Genomic DNA, 19,036 nt, shown 5'->3' with positions numbered 1-19,036 from the left:
TATATATATATATATATATATATATATATATATATATATATATGTTGTGTATATATACACACAGATCAGCCACAACATTAAACTCACTGACTGGTAAAGTGAATAGCATTGATTATCTTGTTACAAGGGGTGAGACATATTAGGCAGCAAGTGAACAGTCAGTTCTTGAATTTGATGTGTTGGAAGCAGAAAAAATGGGTGAGCATAAGTATCTGAGCAACTTTAACAGGGGCCAAATTGTGGTGGCTAGACGACTGTGTCAAAGCTTCTCCAAAATGGCAGATCTTGTGGGGTATTCCTGGTATGCAGTGGTTAGTACCTACCAAAAACTGTCCAAGGAAGGACAACCGGTGAACCAGCAACAGGTTCATGGGTGCCCAGAGTTCATTGATGCATGTGGGGAGTGAAGGCTAGCCCATCTGTTCCAATCCTACACAAAAGCTAATGCAGCACAAATTGCTTAAAAAGTTAATGATGGCTATGATAGAAAGGTGTTAGAACACACAGTGCATCACAGCTTTCTCTGTATGGGGCTGCAGAGCTACAGACCGCTCAGAGTGCCCATGTTGACCCCTGTGCACCACTGAAAGTGCCTACAATGGCTACGAGAGTGAATGAACTGGACCTTGGAGCAATGAAAGAAGGTCTGGTCTAATGAATCACGTTATATTTTACATCATGTGGAAGGCTGGGTACATGTGTGTCATTTACCTAGGGAAGAGATGATACCAGGATGCACTATGGGAAGAAGGCAAGCCGGAAAAGGCAGTGGGATGCTCTTGGCACTCTTCTGCTGGGAAATCTTGGGTCATGGTATTAATTTGGATGTTACTTTGGCAAATACCACCTACCTAAACATTTTTGCAGACCAAGTACATTCCTTCATGGCAACGGTATTCCCTGATGGCAGTGTCCTTTTTAAGCAGCATAATGTGCTCTGCCACACTGCAAAAATTGTTCATGAATGATTTGAGGAACATGACAAAGAGTTTAAGGTGTCTTGGCCTCCACATTCCCCAGATCTCAATCTGATCAAACATCTATGGAATGTGATGGAAAAGCATGTCAGACCCATGGACTCCCCACCTGGCAACTTACAGGACTTAAAGGATCTGCTGTTAAAATTATGTTACCAGATACCACAGGACACCTTTATAGGTCTTGTGGAATCCGAAATGGGAAAAACACATCAAATATGGAAATAATATACCATTATGGACAAGATCTAGCCATCTGGTAATACTGTAGTATTAATACCCAGAGGATAAAACAACATTGCATGGGTATGGATGGGACTCAACATTCATGGTTTGCCTTTGTAATAAGTACATAGAGTATTGATTTCTTCTTGGCAAGTTAGTGTCATTTAGATATAAAATGTTAAAATAAACTGTTAGTGACACAACTGTTTCCATGGAAATCAGTCATTTTTATGATCAGATCCATGGGGTAAATGCAGGTGAATGGTGACATATAGGACTGGACAGGAGTTGTGATACAATTTCAAGCTGGTTCCAATACTAAGCATGTGCAACCTTGTGTATAGAAAAATATATTGAATCAAATTAAGGAAGATCCTTATGATCTTTCTGCAACAGTCTAAATTAGTAGTTTCTACCTTACTAATAGATCTAATTATGATTAAAGAGACATTGTTTGTCTTTTAAATTGTACACCATTCATAAATAAATATTAGGTGAATAAGAAGTGAGTCTGGTGTTGTTTTCAGTTGCAGTCTAAGTATACCACTGGGTATGTATGTGTTTAGATTACAGATCTGGACATTTTGCTTAGTGTGACGGGTTTTCCAGATGCTAAGAGGTGTATTTTTTGCCCTTTTGCAATTTGTCTGGAGAGTGAAAGACCCCAGCATGAAAGAAGATAGGCTTGCAGTGATAATATTTTAAAATCACACAGACTGTGAACACCTCTCCAGGTTTTTCCTACAACAATGTTCTCTTCTCTACAACATCTATGCATTACTAATTCCTATACTCAAGTCCAATTCTGACATGAAGGTGACTTTTCAATGTCTGCAGTAATCAATTAGTACCTGTGATCAATGGTACATTTCCTGAACAACCTGGTTACTTGTATAATTTTCTTTTAGATATATGGATTGAATCTACTATATTGCTTTCTCTGCCAGGGTATAATTCCTTGTATATTACCCTCACTTTTAATAGAGTATTAGAAATGTATTCTCAAAGTTTCCATTCAGCATAATACACTGGATACTGAAAGTGTGCTCTTGTAGATCTTTATTATATTGCAATGAGTATTGACAAAATTCACGAAAAGCAATGTGAATGCTTGTCAGAAACAGGGAATTTACAAGTCCATTTGTTTACACTAGCATTTAAAAGGCTTTCAGAAAACTTGATAAATGTTTAAACATTATGCCAGTGTGTGTACAATGCCTGTAGTATTATCACATCTACAGAAAGCCACCATTATAGTAGGTTTACCTGCTTTCATTAATAACTCTTTGTCAGAAACACTAAAAGTAATAGTAGGCTATATATAATTGACTATAGTTTACTAATGACTGTAAGCAAATGATAATAATTATATTTGCACCCTATAAAACAAATACATTTTCTCCCAAGTCTATTAAATAGAATTCTGAAAAATCATTAATTTTATGTGTTCATTACAGCAATATACTGTATGTAGATGCACTATATGTAAATGCATGCATTGCAGCCTGGCATTTTGTCTTGACTTAAAGAAAAAAAAAATAAAGCACTATTTTAGAACGTTTATCTGATTTGTTGGCAATTTGAGTGTATTCCTGTCAAAACAGCTTAGAATGTCAAATTAAGTGCTAATCTCCCATATTACAATTCATTCATTGAAAAAAATGAAAACAGTATAGCTGTATAGTTTGGGATTTAATCCACAGTTGTTGAGCTGCAGAGGAATTGTTTGCAAATTGTCCGGAAATTGTTTGTCATGGACAAATGGATTATTAGTGGGCACTTGGTAATCTTCTTACAGCCAGCATGGTGTGCTATTGGTGCACATGCTGCAATGCATAGAAATCAGGCATCTACCTAGTAACATTCATTAATACATGTGGAATCTGAAGTTTTACCTATTAGTTGCAAGTTTAATTAAAGATTATATAACATGTATATGTAATCCAAATAGTCACTGTTAATTATTACATAAAAAGAGCATTCAATATATTAATGTAATATCCTTTTTAACTACATTAAAACAACATTAAGCATTGGGGATTTCTAAAAGGAATCCTAGTGTGTTATATTACTATGAAAAATGTATATCAACATGTAGGCATTATAAACAGTTTAAAATATAGGATTTGTATTATAACATTCAACATGTTCTAAATATAGTATGGTACATTAGCATTACATGCCTCTATAACAGGTAAAAGTACTTAAAATATTTGGTACCTCTCTATTGAGAAAAAAAATAACCAATACCAGATAAAGTTGATGGAATTTAACATGAAACTGAAACATATACTCTTAATAAAGGAAATTCTGTCCCCTTCGGGACAAGTGTTTGTTATCTCACCTGTCCACAGCTATTGCAGACATGGAGTAGATGCTGGCAAAGATGGCTGTAATCGGGAAGAAGTTGTGAAATCTACAATATGCCTCACCGAAGTACCACTCATTGTGAAGGGCATATATAAAATTCACCAAAGTATTGAAAGCGGCCATTGCAGCATCAGAAAAAGCCAGACTGACCAGAAAGTAGTTTGTGACTGTCCTCATTCTTTTGTGAGCCAGTATGATCCACATCACTATAATATTGCCGAATACAGCTACAGCCACCATGGATCCATAAGCCAATGACCAAAGTACTATGCGCCAGGGAGGTTGCACGAACCTGTGAGCGACCGGGGAACTGACATTAGTCTGGGTGATGTTCTTTTGCCATAACAAGCCTTCCCCAAGAGGAGCAAAAATGCCCACCCCGTCTTCAGCTGTCACATTTGTCGGAGTAGATGTCATGTTCCTCTTATTAAAGCTTAAAATGCAATCAAAGTCTTGATAGCAGCGCAGAAGTGCACAAATTCAGTACAGGAATGCCAAAGGTATGCAAAAGTGCATCCTAAATTGAATTGAGGTTGAGAAAAATGTCTCTATGTTCAGTTCCAACCCCTTGTCCACTCTTTTCTAATTCGGCATGAAGCTCTCATTAGGAGACGGGAAATATTAGGGAAGGTAAACTTCTGGCTAAATTACTCCCAGTCAGCTGCGAGCAAGTAATCGCAGAGATAGCTGGTGTGAGTCTTTTATAGAACGAGTTCCTCCAATGTCTAGGAAAACGTCTGTGACATCACAGTAGGAAGGGGGGTTAGAATAAGCTCAATGGGTGCTGCTACACTCCCCCACCATGTAAACAGGTAGGTTCAGCAGTACATGCAGCCCTCTGTGACACAGAGGAGACATCGATGTCATCCAGTGTATGTCATCTTTATGAAGATACAAATGTAATCCCCGCCTGAAGCATCCTCTGACTCTAGGGTACTTATTTATTGTTTTTGTCTCATACACAGTAGCTATTTAATATAGAAGGTGCGTGTGGTCCATGGTGCTGAAACTCTCATTCAAGAGACTGAACAGTTGTTAGGCAATAGGCAGACAGCAAGATTCAGAGTTTCTTAATAAAACTCAGTTTACGTCCATATCTGTTACAGGTCCTCCCCCTATCCAGCTCGCATTTTAGCTAAGGTACATAGAATAGATTATGCAGAGGAACAGAAGTAACTGAGTGATGTTTTTACTTAATTAGCCTTGATGATAATTGTTACCATACGCATGCCTCAGTTCTAAACTATGCATTGAATTCATCAGCTTAATTTGTGTAGCAGTTGAAGAGGAAAGAACACAGCACTGTGCGTATGTCGCCCATGGTATTTAACAAATGCATCCTTGTGAAGAAATATACTCCTACTCAGCTTTTGTTCTGTAGGAGACAGGTCCAATCTCTGGAACGCTTCTCTTAGAGAATCTTGAGATTAACTCTTACATAACCCTGGTTGTTCATCATTACTGGAACAGAAGAGAGAAGCTGGGTGAAGGGGGATAAATGCACCCCTTCTGTTAGTCTTCAGGATCTGAACAAATAACATAAAAGCAAACCCATCATCATCATCATAAGCTATTTATATAACGCCACTAATTCCGCAGCGCTGTACAGAAAACTCATTCACATCAGTCCCTGCCCCATTGGAGCTTACATTCTAAATTCCGTAACATAAACACAGACAGACCAAGACATACTAAGGGCAATTTAATTGCAGCCAATTAACCTACCAGTACAGCTGTTCACTACCTCCTAATACCTGCTAATCCTGCTATGCTTATGGTTGGTTGATTTAGCACATACATACACAATAAATATTTATGAATGCTAAGCAAAATGGAACACATTTTATAAAGTTATTGTTGGCGGATCAGGTCTGTATATGACTCAGGTCTGTTGCTGTGTTAAATTTCAAACAAAGCCCAGTGTAAACTAGAGATGCTCGGGTTCGGTTCTCTGAGAACCAAGCCCAATTAAAAGTTTCTAGTGACATTCTACTATGCCATAGCTCACCGAGAAACAGGAGAGGTGGCAATGTTCAGTGCTGAAAGCAAAAATGTAATAATAGGGCTGGTAGTGTTTTTAAAAGTCTCCTGTGACATTCTACTGTGCCATAGCTCATACAGAAACAGGATGGGAGGCAGCATCCTTGTCACTGTCCAGTCACATTGCTCTATGCCATTGTTCATACAGAAACAGGAGAGGTGGCAGTGTTCTTGTCACTCTCCAGTCTTCAGTCACATTGTTCTTGTCACTTTCCAGTCTCAGTCATGATGATACTAATCCCTCTACATCATGTGCTAAAGCCTTTGTTCAAGTGCACAGTGGTTTTAAGTCAGGTATACAAAAATGTAAAAAAAAGCTTGTACATTTTAAAGAAAAAAACACTTCTCTAAAAAAAGTGAACGTTCACTGTCGAAAAACATAAAATTACCAGCATGCCATTCTACCCAAAATATTAACAAGCATATCAGCATCAGCTAGCTCCCTTCTCACAGCTAGATCCCAGCACCTGCAATCTACACTGTCATCATATTCACCCTCATCAGTGTGTATATCATCCTCACACAATACTAATTAATCCCGGCTGGAATCCACCATTACAGAAGTCTCTGTACTTTAATTTAAATGACAGAAAAGGCCTTCCTCGTAGAATTTGTAGTTCATTTTACGACAGAGCTGTCACGATTTTTGGGCAATTCTTTAAGACCAGACCAATTGTCAAAATGTTCTGCTGAATCATCTGCATCACCACTGGGTGTCTTGGGAAAGCTGAGATTTTTCCTAGCAGCAGTTGCCAAAGAAACTGATGGAGGATATGCTGTCACATATTGGTGGCATTATCACAAATGAGATATCCTCAGGGATGTTATTGCAACATGGCTTATCCTGTTTGGACTTTCATGAGGATATGTCATTTATGATAACGTCACCAGTATTGTGAGAGAATTACAGCTTAGTGAAATCCATCACATTCCCTGTTTTGCTCACACAATCTACTTGGTGGTACAGAACTTTTTGAAAAATGACAGGGATGTGCACGAGATGCTGTCTGTGGCCCGAAAAACTTCGGGACATTTTCAGCATTCTGCAACAGCATGTAAGAAATTGCAGCACCAGCAAGAACAATTTATTTTGCCCTGCCAGCTGAAGCAAGAAGTGGTAACAAAGTGGAATTTCACACTTTATATGCTTGTGAGGATGGAGAAACAGCAAAACACCATCCACGCTTACTCCACAAGCCATGACATTGGGAAAGGAGTGGGAATGTATTTTAGTCCAGCGCAGTGGAGAATACATTCTATGTTGTGAAAGGTGCTGAAACTATTCGAAGTAGTCACCTGTGAACTGAGTTCAGACACTGATAGCTTGAGCAAAGTCATTCCCTTAATTAGACTTTTGGAAAAGCACCTTGAAAAATTGAAGGAGGAGATGAAACAAAGAAATTACGCTAAGTATGTTACACTTGTAGATGAAGTACTTTAATTGCTTCGCCAGGATCAAAGAGTTATCAACTTCTGGAAATCGTGTCACAACATTTTGGCGACTATGCTTGCTTTTAGGTTTAAGAGCTATGTCTTCTATTTATTTCCCACTGTCCCAGATCAGAAGAGATGCAATGAGCTCCCAGTGAGCAAGTTAACAGCTGAAGTGGTACCTGACAAGATGGCATCCCCTACTTCAGTTTCTCCGGCTACTGCTGCTAGGAAAAAATTAAGCTTTTCTAAGAGACCCAAGGATGATGCAGATGATTCAGCAAACTATTTTGACATTTGGTCTGGTCTAAAAGAATTGGCCAAAAATCGAGACAGTTCTGTCGTAAAATGAACTACAAATTCCACGAGGAAGGCCTTTACTGGCATTTAAATCAAAGTACAGAGACTTCTGTAATGGTGGATTCCAGCCGGGATTAATTAGTATTGGTGATGATGATGTACACACTGATGAGGGTGAGGATGATGACAATGTAGATTGCAGTTGCTGGGATCTAGCTGAGAGAAGGAAGCTAGCTGATGCTGGAATGCTTATTAATATTGGGTAAAATGACATGTTGGCAATTTTATTTTTTCCATAGCAAAGTTTCACTTCTATTAAAGATGTGTTTTTTTCTTTAAAAAGGTAAAAGCTTTTTTTTTACATTTTTGTTTTTTACAATTATGTTACAGAGACTTCTGTAATGGTGGTTTTCTGCAGGGTTCAATTAATATTGTGCTAGGATGAAGTTTGTTTTCAATCATCCTTTCAATTTCTTCTCTCTCGTACGTGTGACCACATACTTTCTTTTTCACTGGGTTCACCGTCTCCAACCTGCTGGGGCACCCTGGATTGGTCTTTATCTGATAAATACACACATCCCGGAAGGGTCAGCGCTCGTCGCCATGTATTAGCTGTAGAATTACCACAGTTATCCAAGTAATGGGTGGAGCGATGATCCATTTAGGAAAGGAAAGGATTTAATGAGCCATGCTCAGTTTCACTGTACCATGTTCTTTGGGTGAAGGCGATCGCCTCATCTTCATCTTCCAAATCTTCGTCTGTGGGGGCCGGTGACACACCCATTTGTTGTCTCTGGTGTATTAGTTGTTCTTTAAACTGGACATATTTATCATCCTGCCTCTGTTGGTCTTAAGGCAACTAAGCTATTAGAAGCTTGTCTTGTGGGGGCCTGAACAAACCAAGGACTTCTGCCACTGCTGGCAATGTGTCCTAGATGTCCTGTGAACTGCCATGTGTTTGTGCTCGCTGCAGTCTTTGTCCAAAAGTGTATGAAAATAATATAAGTCAGATCATTTCTCACATTCCAGTAGGAAAAATCATAGGACGTTTAGTTTGAAGAAGTTGTCTTCTTTATTTAATACCAAAATAGCGTAGGCACATTGTTTTATAAAGCAAGATGGTGGTGTTTGATTAGGTGCAAAGGTTTGCACAGGCCAAGGGGAGGATATAGGAGAAGGGAAGATGTTCCTTGCTAAGTTTGTAGTAGATGCATCTCGTTTTTCATAGCAAAAACAAGATTCAATATTCTAGATTAATATATATATATATTTAATTGAATTCACATAATGGAATTGAGAGAGCACATTTCAGCGCCATTCACTGCTTTGCAGAAGAATGCAGTCATTTTCTCCCACAAAAACTTGGCTTTGCACCAGCTCTGAACTGGCAGAGATTGGGTTACATTTTCAATGGAACACATTTTTCACCTGGCTGTAGCACTTCAGTGGTGATCACATTCCTAGGCATACGTTGCCTAATTTGAATTTGCCCAATGTGAGACAAAGATTGAAATACACAAGCCACACATTTAATATTGGAAGCCCTGATGTTCCATCACTCCCTTTATTAATATAAGCCGTGAAAGAGGCTAAACTGAGCAGTATTTTAGATCAACATAGAAGTTGAATTGAATGAAAGTGATGGGGCTAATGGACTTGCAATATCTACACTTCTTCCTCATTTTATTTTTCCACTTTGATGCAATGTTATGCACCCCTCTAGCTTTCTGTTTGCTGGTGGCAGCTAGGTTCACTAGTACAGAACCATGGGACTTTGCAGTACACATTCTGTGCACTTTGTAAATAAAATTCAGTGTCTTTATTTTACTTTGGATTGAGCACTTGACCGAACAAAGTAATAACTATTGTCATAATTCAGGTATTATTAAAAAGAGTGTCCATAATTTATATTTCAATGGTAAGCTGAATATAATGTGCAAGCTGGCTTATGCAAAGGTGCTACTATAAAAGTTTCAGTAATGTATCTGTACTGAATAAATTTGATATTTATTATTGTAATATGTTGGTATGTGCAGTATTCTATTGCAAGAGGTCTCAAAATATAAGGCCACTGTTAGCACTGCATTGTCAGTTCTCACAATGTCAACCTTGCTGTATTCACATTGATGAATAGATTGCTATTTTGAGAACCACTACCTTTGCTTTAATCTCTTGGTGTGTGCATGAATATAAATCCTTAGGTTCCTTTTGCATCGAGTGACTGATAACAGGAAACATTAGCTTACACTCAAGTGCATAACAAACAGTATGTACATATACAGTATGTACATTGTACTGCAAGCATCTCAAGGACTATCATAGTATGATACATTTTATACTTGGATTGTTAATTCTATTAGTAGCATATTTACATAAGGCATCTTATATTTTAGGTTTAGTGGTCCTTTAGGAAACACATCCATGTGCTTTCTTATTCTTCTTCAGTCCTATCAAGAATTGTGGTCACCTGTGGCTTCATAAAATATCTAATGAAGGATACTGTATGCCAAACACTGTGTCATTCTTGATGTATTGTTTCTTAATAAGAATAGATGAATATGTGTTCCTCTATCTCTTGCTGCAGTTATCATTTTCTAATTGTGTTTAACCCATAAAGTGAAACAAAATATAAGAATGCCCCATGGCACCCAGCTACTCCCAACAGGAGAAAAATGTTGCACCTCTACAGTCACTGACATCTTGACCAACTAAGCCACATGCACACCAATATAAATAGATACAATGGTGCAAAATCAGGCCAATAACATGGCGCATGTGCTGCAGGCCACCTTTGCTTCTTCTTTAATGGGTCATTTCGCTGTCTCCATACAAAAGATACTGTGCCACAAATGTGTCAAAATCATTGTTGAGTGCTATAGTTATTTTCGTTATGATGTTAACATTTCCCATTTATGCGAATGATCCAAATGGTTCTGGTGTTGTAAGAAAATGAAAAACATTATTACCATTATGCAGGGTTGCCGCTTACTTCAATTTGTATTGCTTGGTGCAGACTATTAGCAATAAATTATATCTCATGGTGTAGTAACAGCAATTGTGAGAAGCAAATACAGAACAAAATGTGATTTACTATAAGTGAAATTGATTTCAACAACAGCTCAAAATGCTGGTTGGTACATTGGAGCATAACATATTTTTAATAAGTTTGAAGTTCCATGTACTGTAGCATATTAAAACTAAAATTTAAAAGACAATTTAAAAAACCATGTTGCAAAGTTACAAACCATAACATTGAATATAATGTATATTTAATTTTACTTTTGTGCTTACCATGAGTTTGCAATGAGAAATATCCCAGACTCTTACAGGTGAAGAACTTGCATTTAAATTAGTTTTCTTGTCAATGTTTACATTTGAAATTAACTTACATCTAAAAGATGATTTTATGCATATTGCAACACCTTCAGTCAGCATGGATTTCTCTTTTTCTCCCTAGAGACTGATTTTGTATGTTGGCACATTGCATGTAGGCTGCGGCACTAACAGACTTTTTCCCTGCTTCAACAAATCAAGAGAGTATACCGGGGTTTTCTGACAAAGGCTCCCACACCTAGTCAGTGTTTACTGGACTATCTATCCCTTGCCTCCAGTACCGTTAACATGGGAACATATTTTTACAACAGGGCAAATATCCAATTAAAGAATACATTTATTAATATCAAGTCACCAACAGAGATATACCCCTTTTATGAAAGGTTTAAATCTATGACACTATAACAAATGTAAAATAACACAATAACATGCGATTCATACCAGTTGATGGTTTTCTTATTATATATATTGTGGTGATCCACTCCTCTACGCAGTCCAGGTACATTATTGGTGCGAATCATACAAGTTCAGGGTTTTTAATTTATATTGTGGTGACCCACTCCTCTACGCAGTCCAGGTACATTATTCGGTGCGATTCATACCAGTTGATGGTTTTCTTATTATATATATTGTGGTGACCCACTCCTCTACGCAGTCCAGATACATTTATTGGTGCGAATCATACAAGTTCAGGGTTTTTAATTTATATTGTGGTGACCCACTGCTCTACGCAGTCCAGGTACATTTATTGGTGCGAATCATACAAGTTCAGGGTTTTTAATATATATTGTGGTGACCCACTCCTCTACGCAGTCCAGGTACATTTTTTGGTGCGATTAAGACCAGTTGATGGTTTTCTTATTATATTGTGGGGACCACTCCACTACGCAGTCCAGAAAGATACCTCGTTGCAACGTTTTGGACTAATAACAATATTGTGAGGTGTTCAGAATACACGGTAAATTAGTGGAAATGCTTGTTAATGAATGTTATTGAGGTTAATAATAGCATAGGAGTGAAAATAAGCCCAAAAACTTGATTTTTGAACTTTTTATGCTTTTTTCAAAAAAAATCCGAATCCAAAACCTTAAATCCGAACCAAAACCTTTCGGCAGGTGTTTTGTGAAACAAATCTGAACCCAAAACATCGCGGAAATCCGAATCCAAAACACAAAACACGAGACACTAAAAGTCGCCGGTGCACATCTCTAAAAAAAACTTTCAACTTGCAAGCAAAGAAAATCACTTTATCACCATAGTGAAATACAGCTGATCACACTATATGCTGCCAATTACAACTAAAATAGATTCTATTCTTCACATCCCACAATGCCATATAGATACACATACACACAAAACCATACACACACACAATACCATATACATACACAATGCCATATATACACACACACAATGTCATACACACACACACATACACACACATAATCCCATATATACACACAATGCCATTTAAACACACACATGCACACAAATGTCATATACACACGATGCCAAATATGTACACACACACACACACACACACACACACACACACACACACACACACACACACAGTGCCCAATATACTATTAAAGTAATTCTATTGTTTTCAAAAGGGCATTGCATAGGCAACTGTATTGTGTTCCAACGCACAAAGTGATTTATTTTAGCAGATGTAAATAGTTAACAGTTTAATACATTATTATATTATGATACAGTACAGTACATCCAATACCAAAAGATAAATACATACCGCTGCTATCGCATGCGCTCGCTGCGCTCCCACGGGACCCAGTGAACAGTATATCTGTTTAGAATACTGTGGTCAGAGTAGACTGAGACTAGTGGGGGTGCAGCTATGATTATATATACATTCAGTGCTACAGAGTGAACAATAGAGATGACGTGGCTTGCTTCTATAGGTTCAGACTTCAGGTGGGTCCAGGGTAAACAGGTCATAGGCTAGTTCAAACTAAAGAATCATCTCTCCAGGGGATGAGCTCCTTTCTTCCCGCCAGTTACAACTAGTCCATTAGCCTTTTATAGTCAGCATCATTTTAAAGGTCTATTCCCTAACAACAATAACTTGAGTATGCAATGTGCTATCTCTTCGCCAAATGAACCGGACAGCTGCTGATGAATAGGGGGTTTAATATGATAATAGACATGACACCTTTCCTATAACCTGAACCTTAAATAACACTGAAGTGCACATATAATCATTATTATATAAACTAATAATAAACTGAATACTATCTGCTCATAAATTACTGTGTAACGGAACCAATATGAATATGAATTATATAAATAACTAAATGTTGTAATGCGAGTGTGTATGTGCGTATTTTACCTTGCGATCGCCGTATGCCACATGTAGCGTGGCATATTGAGTGCAATCGACCAATAAAACAATATTAACCAATATACTTTTCGTTCATCCAATTATACGACTTTGACAATACACACACACACAATGTCATATACATATACACACACACACACACGCACACACACAAAATGGCATACACACAAACAATGTTATATACATACATATACAATACCATATACATACACATTTACATAATGCCATACACAGACACACACAGACAATGCCATACACACACACAATGTGATATACCTACATACATAGACAATGCCATATGCATACACATATACATAATGCCACATACATACATACATACATACATACATACATACATACATACATACACACACACATAGCCATATAAATACTCAATGCCATACATATACACAATGCCATATACACACACAGTGCCATACACACACACATGCACACACACACTTCCATATACGTGCACATTGCAAGGCATATAACACCCCCCTCCCGCCGGCCCCTTGCATTTACCTGCTGACATACGTTCTCTCAAGAGGCTATTAGATCCACACCACGCTGCCACAGTCTGACAGCAATCTGATTTGTAGCCTGGCTGCCTGTTTCCATTAGATTACTGACAGACAGTCTGATTAACTCTGCCCTCCCCCAATTAGCTCCCACCCCCTCTTGAGTGAGTGAATTTTTTTTAAAAAAGTTGGAGGTCTGCAGTGTGGACTCGGGCCCCTGTAATTAGTAGTCAACACAACCTACCTAGCCCCCATGCATGCTCAGTGTACTCAAAGTCTTGTCATGTTGCTTGATAATAGGCATGCACTGGTGGGGTAGGAAGACATCTGTCCCCATGGCAGGGAACAGAGCAGGATAAGCACCTTGAAAAAAAAACAACAGCTCAGCTGACATCACAATGTCTCACTTCTTCCTCCTGCCCCTTTGGAGGGGCGTTGTCTGGGACAAGTGGGACAGCTCCTTCTTTTATAACTGGACAACTCTGGGGTTCTACCTGAATATTGGGCAAATTGTGAGGGAGCACCATCTGGAGGGAGTAAAATCAGGCTTGTGGAAGCCTAAAACTATCCACAAGCTCATCAGTGCTAAGAAAAGGATGGAGTCTGTTCCATGGCTCCCTGCAGCTACTGCAAAACATAATTGGGAGAATGTGGCCTCTAAGAGGCTGACAAACAGACATAAAGACTTGTCAGGGATGTCTATCTCAGGACATTCATGGACTCCTGGAACCTGTGCAGATATGTTCACATCGCAGTATATCTTTTGGGACTACACCTATGAATATCCTGGAACATGATCTCAGAGACAGTGTGCCCAGGAAATTACTTTCAAACCACTCAGTATTTTTTGTATTATTTCCTTGCATCTATACTTAGGAGGTATTTCAGGAGGCCTGTGGACTTATGAACTGTTTTAAGGATGCTTTATTGCACCTCATTTTGAAAAAGGGGAAGATGTCTATCCACGACTGTTGCAGACTGATCCACAGCCTGCTAAAAGACTATTCCATCATGGACAGTACCAAGGAAAAAGAAAATGACTGAAATACCTCTCCTTCTCCCCCTTCTCCCCATATGTGTCTGTTTTCTATGCAGTGTATTGGGTTACAACTGCATTACGAAGCAGTACACTCAAATGCAATGACTTATGTCTGTTTTTTTGTATCTATATGCAAAGTAAATATATTAAGTATATTTTAATAAAAAATGGAACAGCAGATGTAGCAAATTTACCTCCCTTTGAGTACTTGTATAATGGACAAGGATTCTGTATTACATCTTAAAGAGGATATTGAAACATAATTAATACAAATGTCAATTAAAAGGTGTTTCAAAAAGAGTACATGAAATATAATTTATCTAATATATCCTATGCTGTATTACTCTATACTTTTCATTATACTGTAATGCACATTTTCAGGATAACAGGGCGTTAGGACAGGAGCCCATGAAGTAACCCAGGTATCCAGTGGTGCAGGATCACACAGGCAAAGAAAGGATGTGGATATAGTTGTATCATTATTATAGACAACTACAAATAACAGTATGTATATATATATATATATATATATATATATATATATATATATATATTTCTGATGTTTCTGCCGATCTGTAGATTGTTTCCTTGGACTTGCTGATGCCAACCACTTTGGACAAAGCTCTCTACCCAGTTGGTGGGGACCTGGACCCCAGTCTCACTGCTCCAGAAGGCACACCAAGTGAACAGATTTGTGAGCAACTCCTGATGGAGCATAGATTCCTGGCGGTAAGATGTTGCAGCATAGAAGGGCATCAGAACCAGGAACTGAAACATTAACTACATTGGAGTTGGTAAGAAACAGAACTCTTAATACCAAGCACAACAGAATCCATGAACTCCTAGAAGTCTCTCCTGTAGACCTTTTAAAGGGACAACATTTCCCATGCTGGAAAGCCAACCCTGCAGGGTTATTCACAAGCTTGCGATGCTGGGATTGGTCATGATGTGTTGATTGCATGGATATGGTCAATGACCAGGATTCTCTCCATGTTCTGTCATCCCCAGCTGAGTTGCTCTTCTCACTGTCTATCAAAATCCATGGGAAAATAATAAGGGTCTAAATTGGTTAATGAACATCCTGACCACAGTTAATGGACAGCAACTCCTCATTTTAACCCCTTACTAGCATTTAAGATGTTGAAGGGGCTGTAGGAGCTGCTACTTCCTGTATTGTGTTGAGAGGGGGATGGAGGTCAGGAAACAGTAGAGTCACAATTTTGCAGTCTGATGCAATGAATGGGATGAATAGCTGTAACCCACCTGACTTATTTAAGTATACAGTGGCATTTCTCTGTTCTTCCAAATAGTGTTTGCCCACAGTCCAAAGTTGCACAGAGAATGGTGATATAACTGGAACTCAAGACAATACTTAAACAAACAGTCTATATGCACACACTCCATTTTAAATGTTCAAAGTGACAGATGGGGGAAGATGGTGCTTATCAAACCCATTTTGACACGGCATTAGTAGCAACTTCCTCTTCAGTATCTACTTGATCTGGGGGTAAATGTATGGAGCTCCGGGTTCTTCAACACCCGCGAGTTCGGCGTCTTTGGGGGTAAATGTATGAAGCTCCGGGTTCTTCAACAGCCGCAGTTCGGCGTCTTCAGCGCTTAAATTTAATTTAAGCGCTGAAGACGCCGAACTCGCGGGTGTTGAAGAACCCGGAGCTTCATACATTTACCCCCTGATGTTTTCCAATATCATAACAAAAAAGTAAAAGAAGAAAAGCTCAGTATTTGAAACAAACATACAAAATTAAATTGTATGAGCACACGACATGCAAAAAAATAAAAACTTGCCAAAACATATAGTGAGTTTACAATAGTGCCATGAAGAGCTCAGAGTACAGTTATGTTAACTCCAGCATTGTGTATACAATTTGTGCAGATGGTTTCTCAAGCTTAATTTCAAGTAATGTTTGTGTGATTTGTAGTGTTAAATCCAGTGCTCTTTTATTGTATCACATCTAGACCAGTCATGTATTTAGACTCATGTAGAAGTGGATACGTACATGCTCTGAATGTATGCATGAAAAAGACACATGTAAAAATAAAGTATTTATATGCATATGTTCAGTTTGAAGCATCTCCAGTTGAAAAACAGCAGCATTTGCACCAAACATACATCAGGCATGCAAGTCTTATACTTACGAGTCACAGCAGCATAGACATAATGTAGAGATGTGGCTTGACAAAGTTGCAATATCCTATTTGTCAATAATGAAATAATGCATTTATGTGTCATAGGCACAAGAGAGAATATTATCTTGAGTTATTAAGAAATGCATTATATTAAAAAAAATAAATGAAGTTAAATTAAATAACATCTGTTTTTCTGTTTTAAAATATCAAATGGGAATCTTCTTCCTTGCAGTAGTCCAAATGAAAATGTCAACTATGTAATATAGCTGTAACAATAGTGATTTAAGAGCTATCAGATGGAGAGACCAAGATGCAATCATCCAATCAGAACTAGCCAGCTAGTGCTGCTGATAGTCATCATCTTCATTGTATATCTGTTACGAGCCACGGCGGTGCCCAGCCGCCGCGACTCACTCACCCGCGTCCCGGCCGTCGCCATGACAACCGGGACGTCATTTCCGGCCATAACCCGGCCGTTGCCGGGGCAACCAGTAGACGCTTCAGAGCTGCGTCCCGGCAATAGGAGGAGGCCGGGCGCAGCGTTCTACAGCCTGTGGGCTAATTAATATGGGCAGATTATAGGAGGCAATTACAGGCATTAGCCTGCAACTGTGCAGGCCAGGGGCAAGCCCTGATTGGCTCTGTTAGTGACTGCTTTATTAACCTGCAGGAGTGTGTTCAACCTGTGATTGGTTCAGCTGGGTATTTAAGGCAATGAGGTCTGCTGCCTCATTGCCGGTTATAGCTCCTGTGTTCCAGTCTGCTAACCTGCTAGTTCCTGTCCTGTATCCTGATATCGCTATTTGACTCCCCGTGTATGACCCTTGGCTTTGATTTGGACCTTGCTTGTGTTTCCTGTGACCCTGATCTCTGGCCTGTTTACCCGTTCTGCTATTTGCCTGTGACCCCTGACCTCAGCTTGTTCATCAATACTCTTGTCTGCTGCCAGCCCTTGACCTCTGCGTGGACCTGACTCCTCTTGCCTGGGTTCTCCCCAGCTGGTACGCACTTCACGACCCTCTGTCAGTCTGCGGCCCAGTCTGTCCCCACCATCAGGGGCTCCAGTGAACACCTGACTGGCAGAGTAGATTCCGGGTTGTGTTGTGCCGGCTGGAGGGGTTCCTAACAATATCGTTTCACCAGCAAGGTATTCACCTCCTAAATCATCTGCATCCACATGTAATTGTGTCCCAATTACATGGACATGCTGTTACTGTACTCTACCAACACTTATCCACCCATTCCTGCCTTGTTCCTCTTCTCCAGGGTAAGTTGTAATGAGACACAAGTCCACAATACATAAAAATTTATTTTTGGTGCGCATGTACAGTACAGAAATGAGTATCTTATGCCAAAAAAAAAATATGTACCGTATATACTCGTGTATAAGCCGAGTTTTTCAGCACATTTTTTGTGCTGAAAAAAGCCCCCCTCGGCTTATACTCGAGTCCCACTTACCTGGTCTCTGTTTTCCAGTCTCCCCCGCTCATCTGCAGGCATCTTCAGCCTCTGTGGATTACTGTCAGCCACCATTTTATTGTAGCCCGTTTTTGTGTGTTCATTGCACATGGAACAATAAAGTTAAATGAAAAGGAGCCTGTCAGTCAAAGCTAAAGACCGGGACATTTCCATCTAGCTCCGCTGGTCAGAGACACATGTGTGTACCCTGACTTGTCCACTGCAATTATTTGCAGCAGTTTTATAAAGTCCAATATTTTCATTTTTTGTCACCTATTAATAAGTGTCTGAAGATTCTTTTGCATAACTGTGAAATCATTGAAAAGTCTAAAAACATCCCAAACTTCAAGTATAATAAGGGTTAAATCACACAAAGCAAATTGTATTGTTCTGTTAAAATGTTTCTTCCAGCAAACAAAATCAAACTTATCTTTATCTGAGCTATTATATCAAATTCTATTTAGTGTATGTGCAGCATCTTTTGCATTACTAAAGCCTAAATTACTGTACTGTTCTGAACACTTAGGAGTAACTGCTCATCACCTTCTAAAGGCGAATAAACTTAACTGGCACATGTATTTAGTATCCACAGACTGTCTCATTGATTTATATATTAATGATCTGAGTTGTCTTTAGTGAATGTTATTTATATCTGTGTTCACCTATTAGGCTTGATACCAAGTGCAGAGGATTTAGTTTAACCATTTGTGTACAATTTATTAGGATATGGGTATATATTATGTACTTATATAATTTTATTTATGTTTAATAACAATAAATTTTGATATATTCAGTTACAACCTCACGTTTGTATTATTGGGAGCCCAGTGTT

General features: G+C 38.8%; 1 protein-coding gene across 1 annotated transcript in view; it reads right to left on the bottom strand.

The window, feature by feature from the left end:
- Positions 1-4,232, bottom strand: part of TACR3 (tachykinin receptor 3) — a 78,170-nt gene extending 73,938 nt beyond the window's left edge. The window contains exon 1 of the mRNA XM_075200935.1: positions 3,547-4,232. Within this exon, the coding sequence (XP_075057036.1) occupies positions 3,547-3,989 (443 nt within the window). The 5' untranslated portion in view covers positions 3,990-4,232. The remainder of the gene's footprint in view (positions 1-3,546) is intronic.
- Between the last annotated feature and the right edge of the window lie 14,804 nt (positions 4,233-19,036).

Source organism: Mixophyes fleayi, chromosome 1 (assembly GCF_038048845.1).
Source record: "Mixophyes fleayi isolate aMixFle1 chromosome 1, aMixFle1.hap1, whole genome shotgun sequence".
Taxonomy (NCBI): domain Eukaryota; kingdom Metazoa; phylum Chordata; class Amphibia; order Anura; family Limnodynastidae; genus Mixophyes; species Mixophyes fleayi.
Note: the sequence above shows the minus strand (reverse complement) of the source record. Positions and strands in the feature narration are given on the sequence as shown.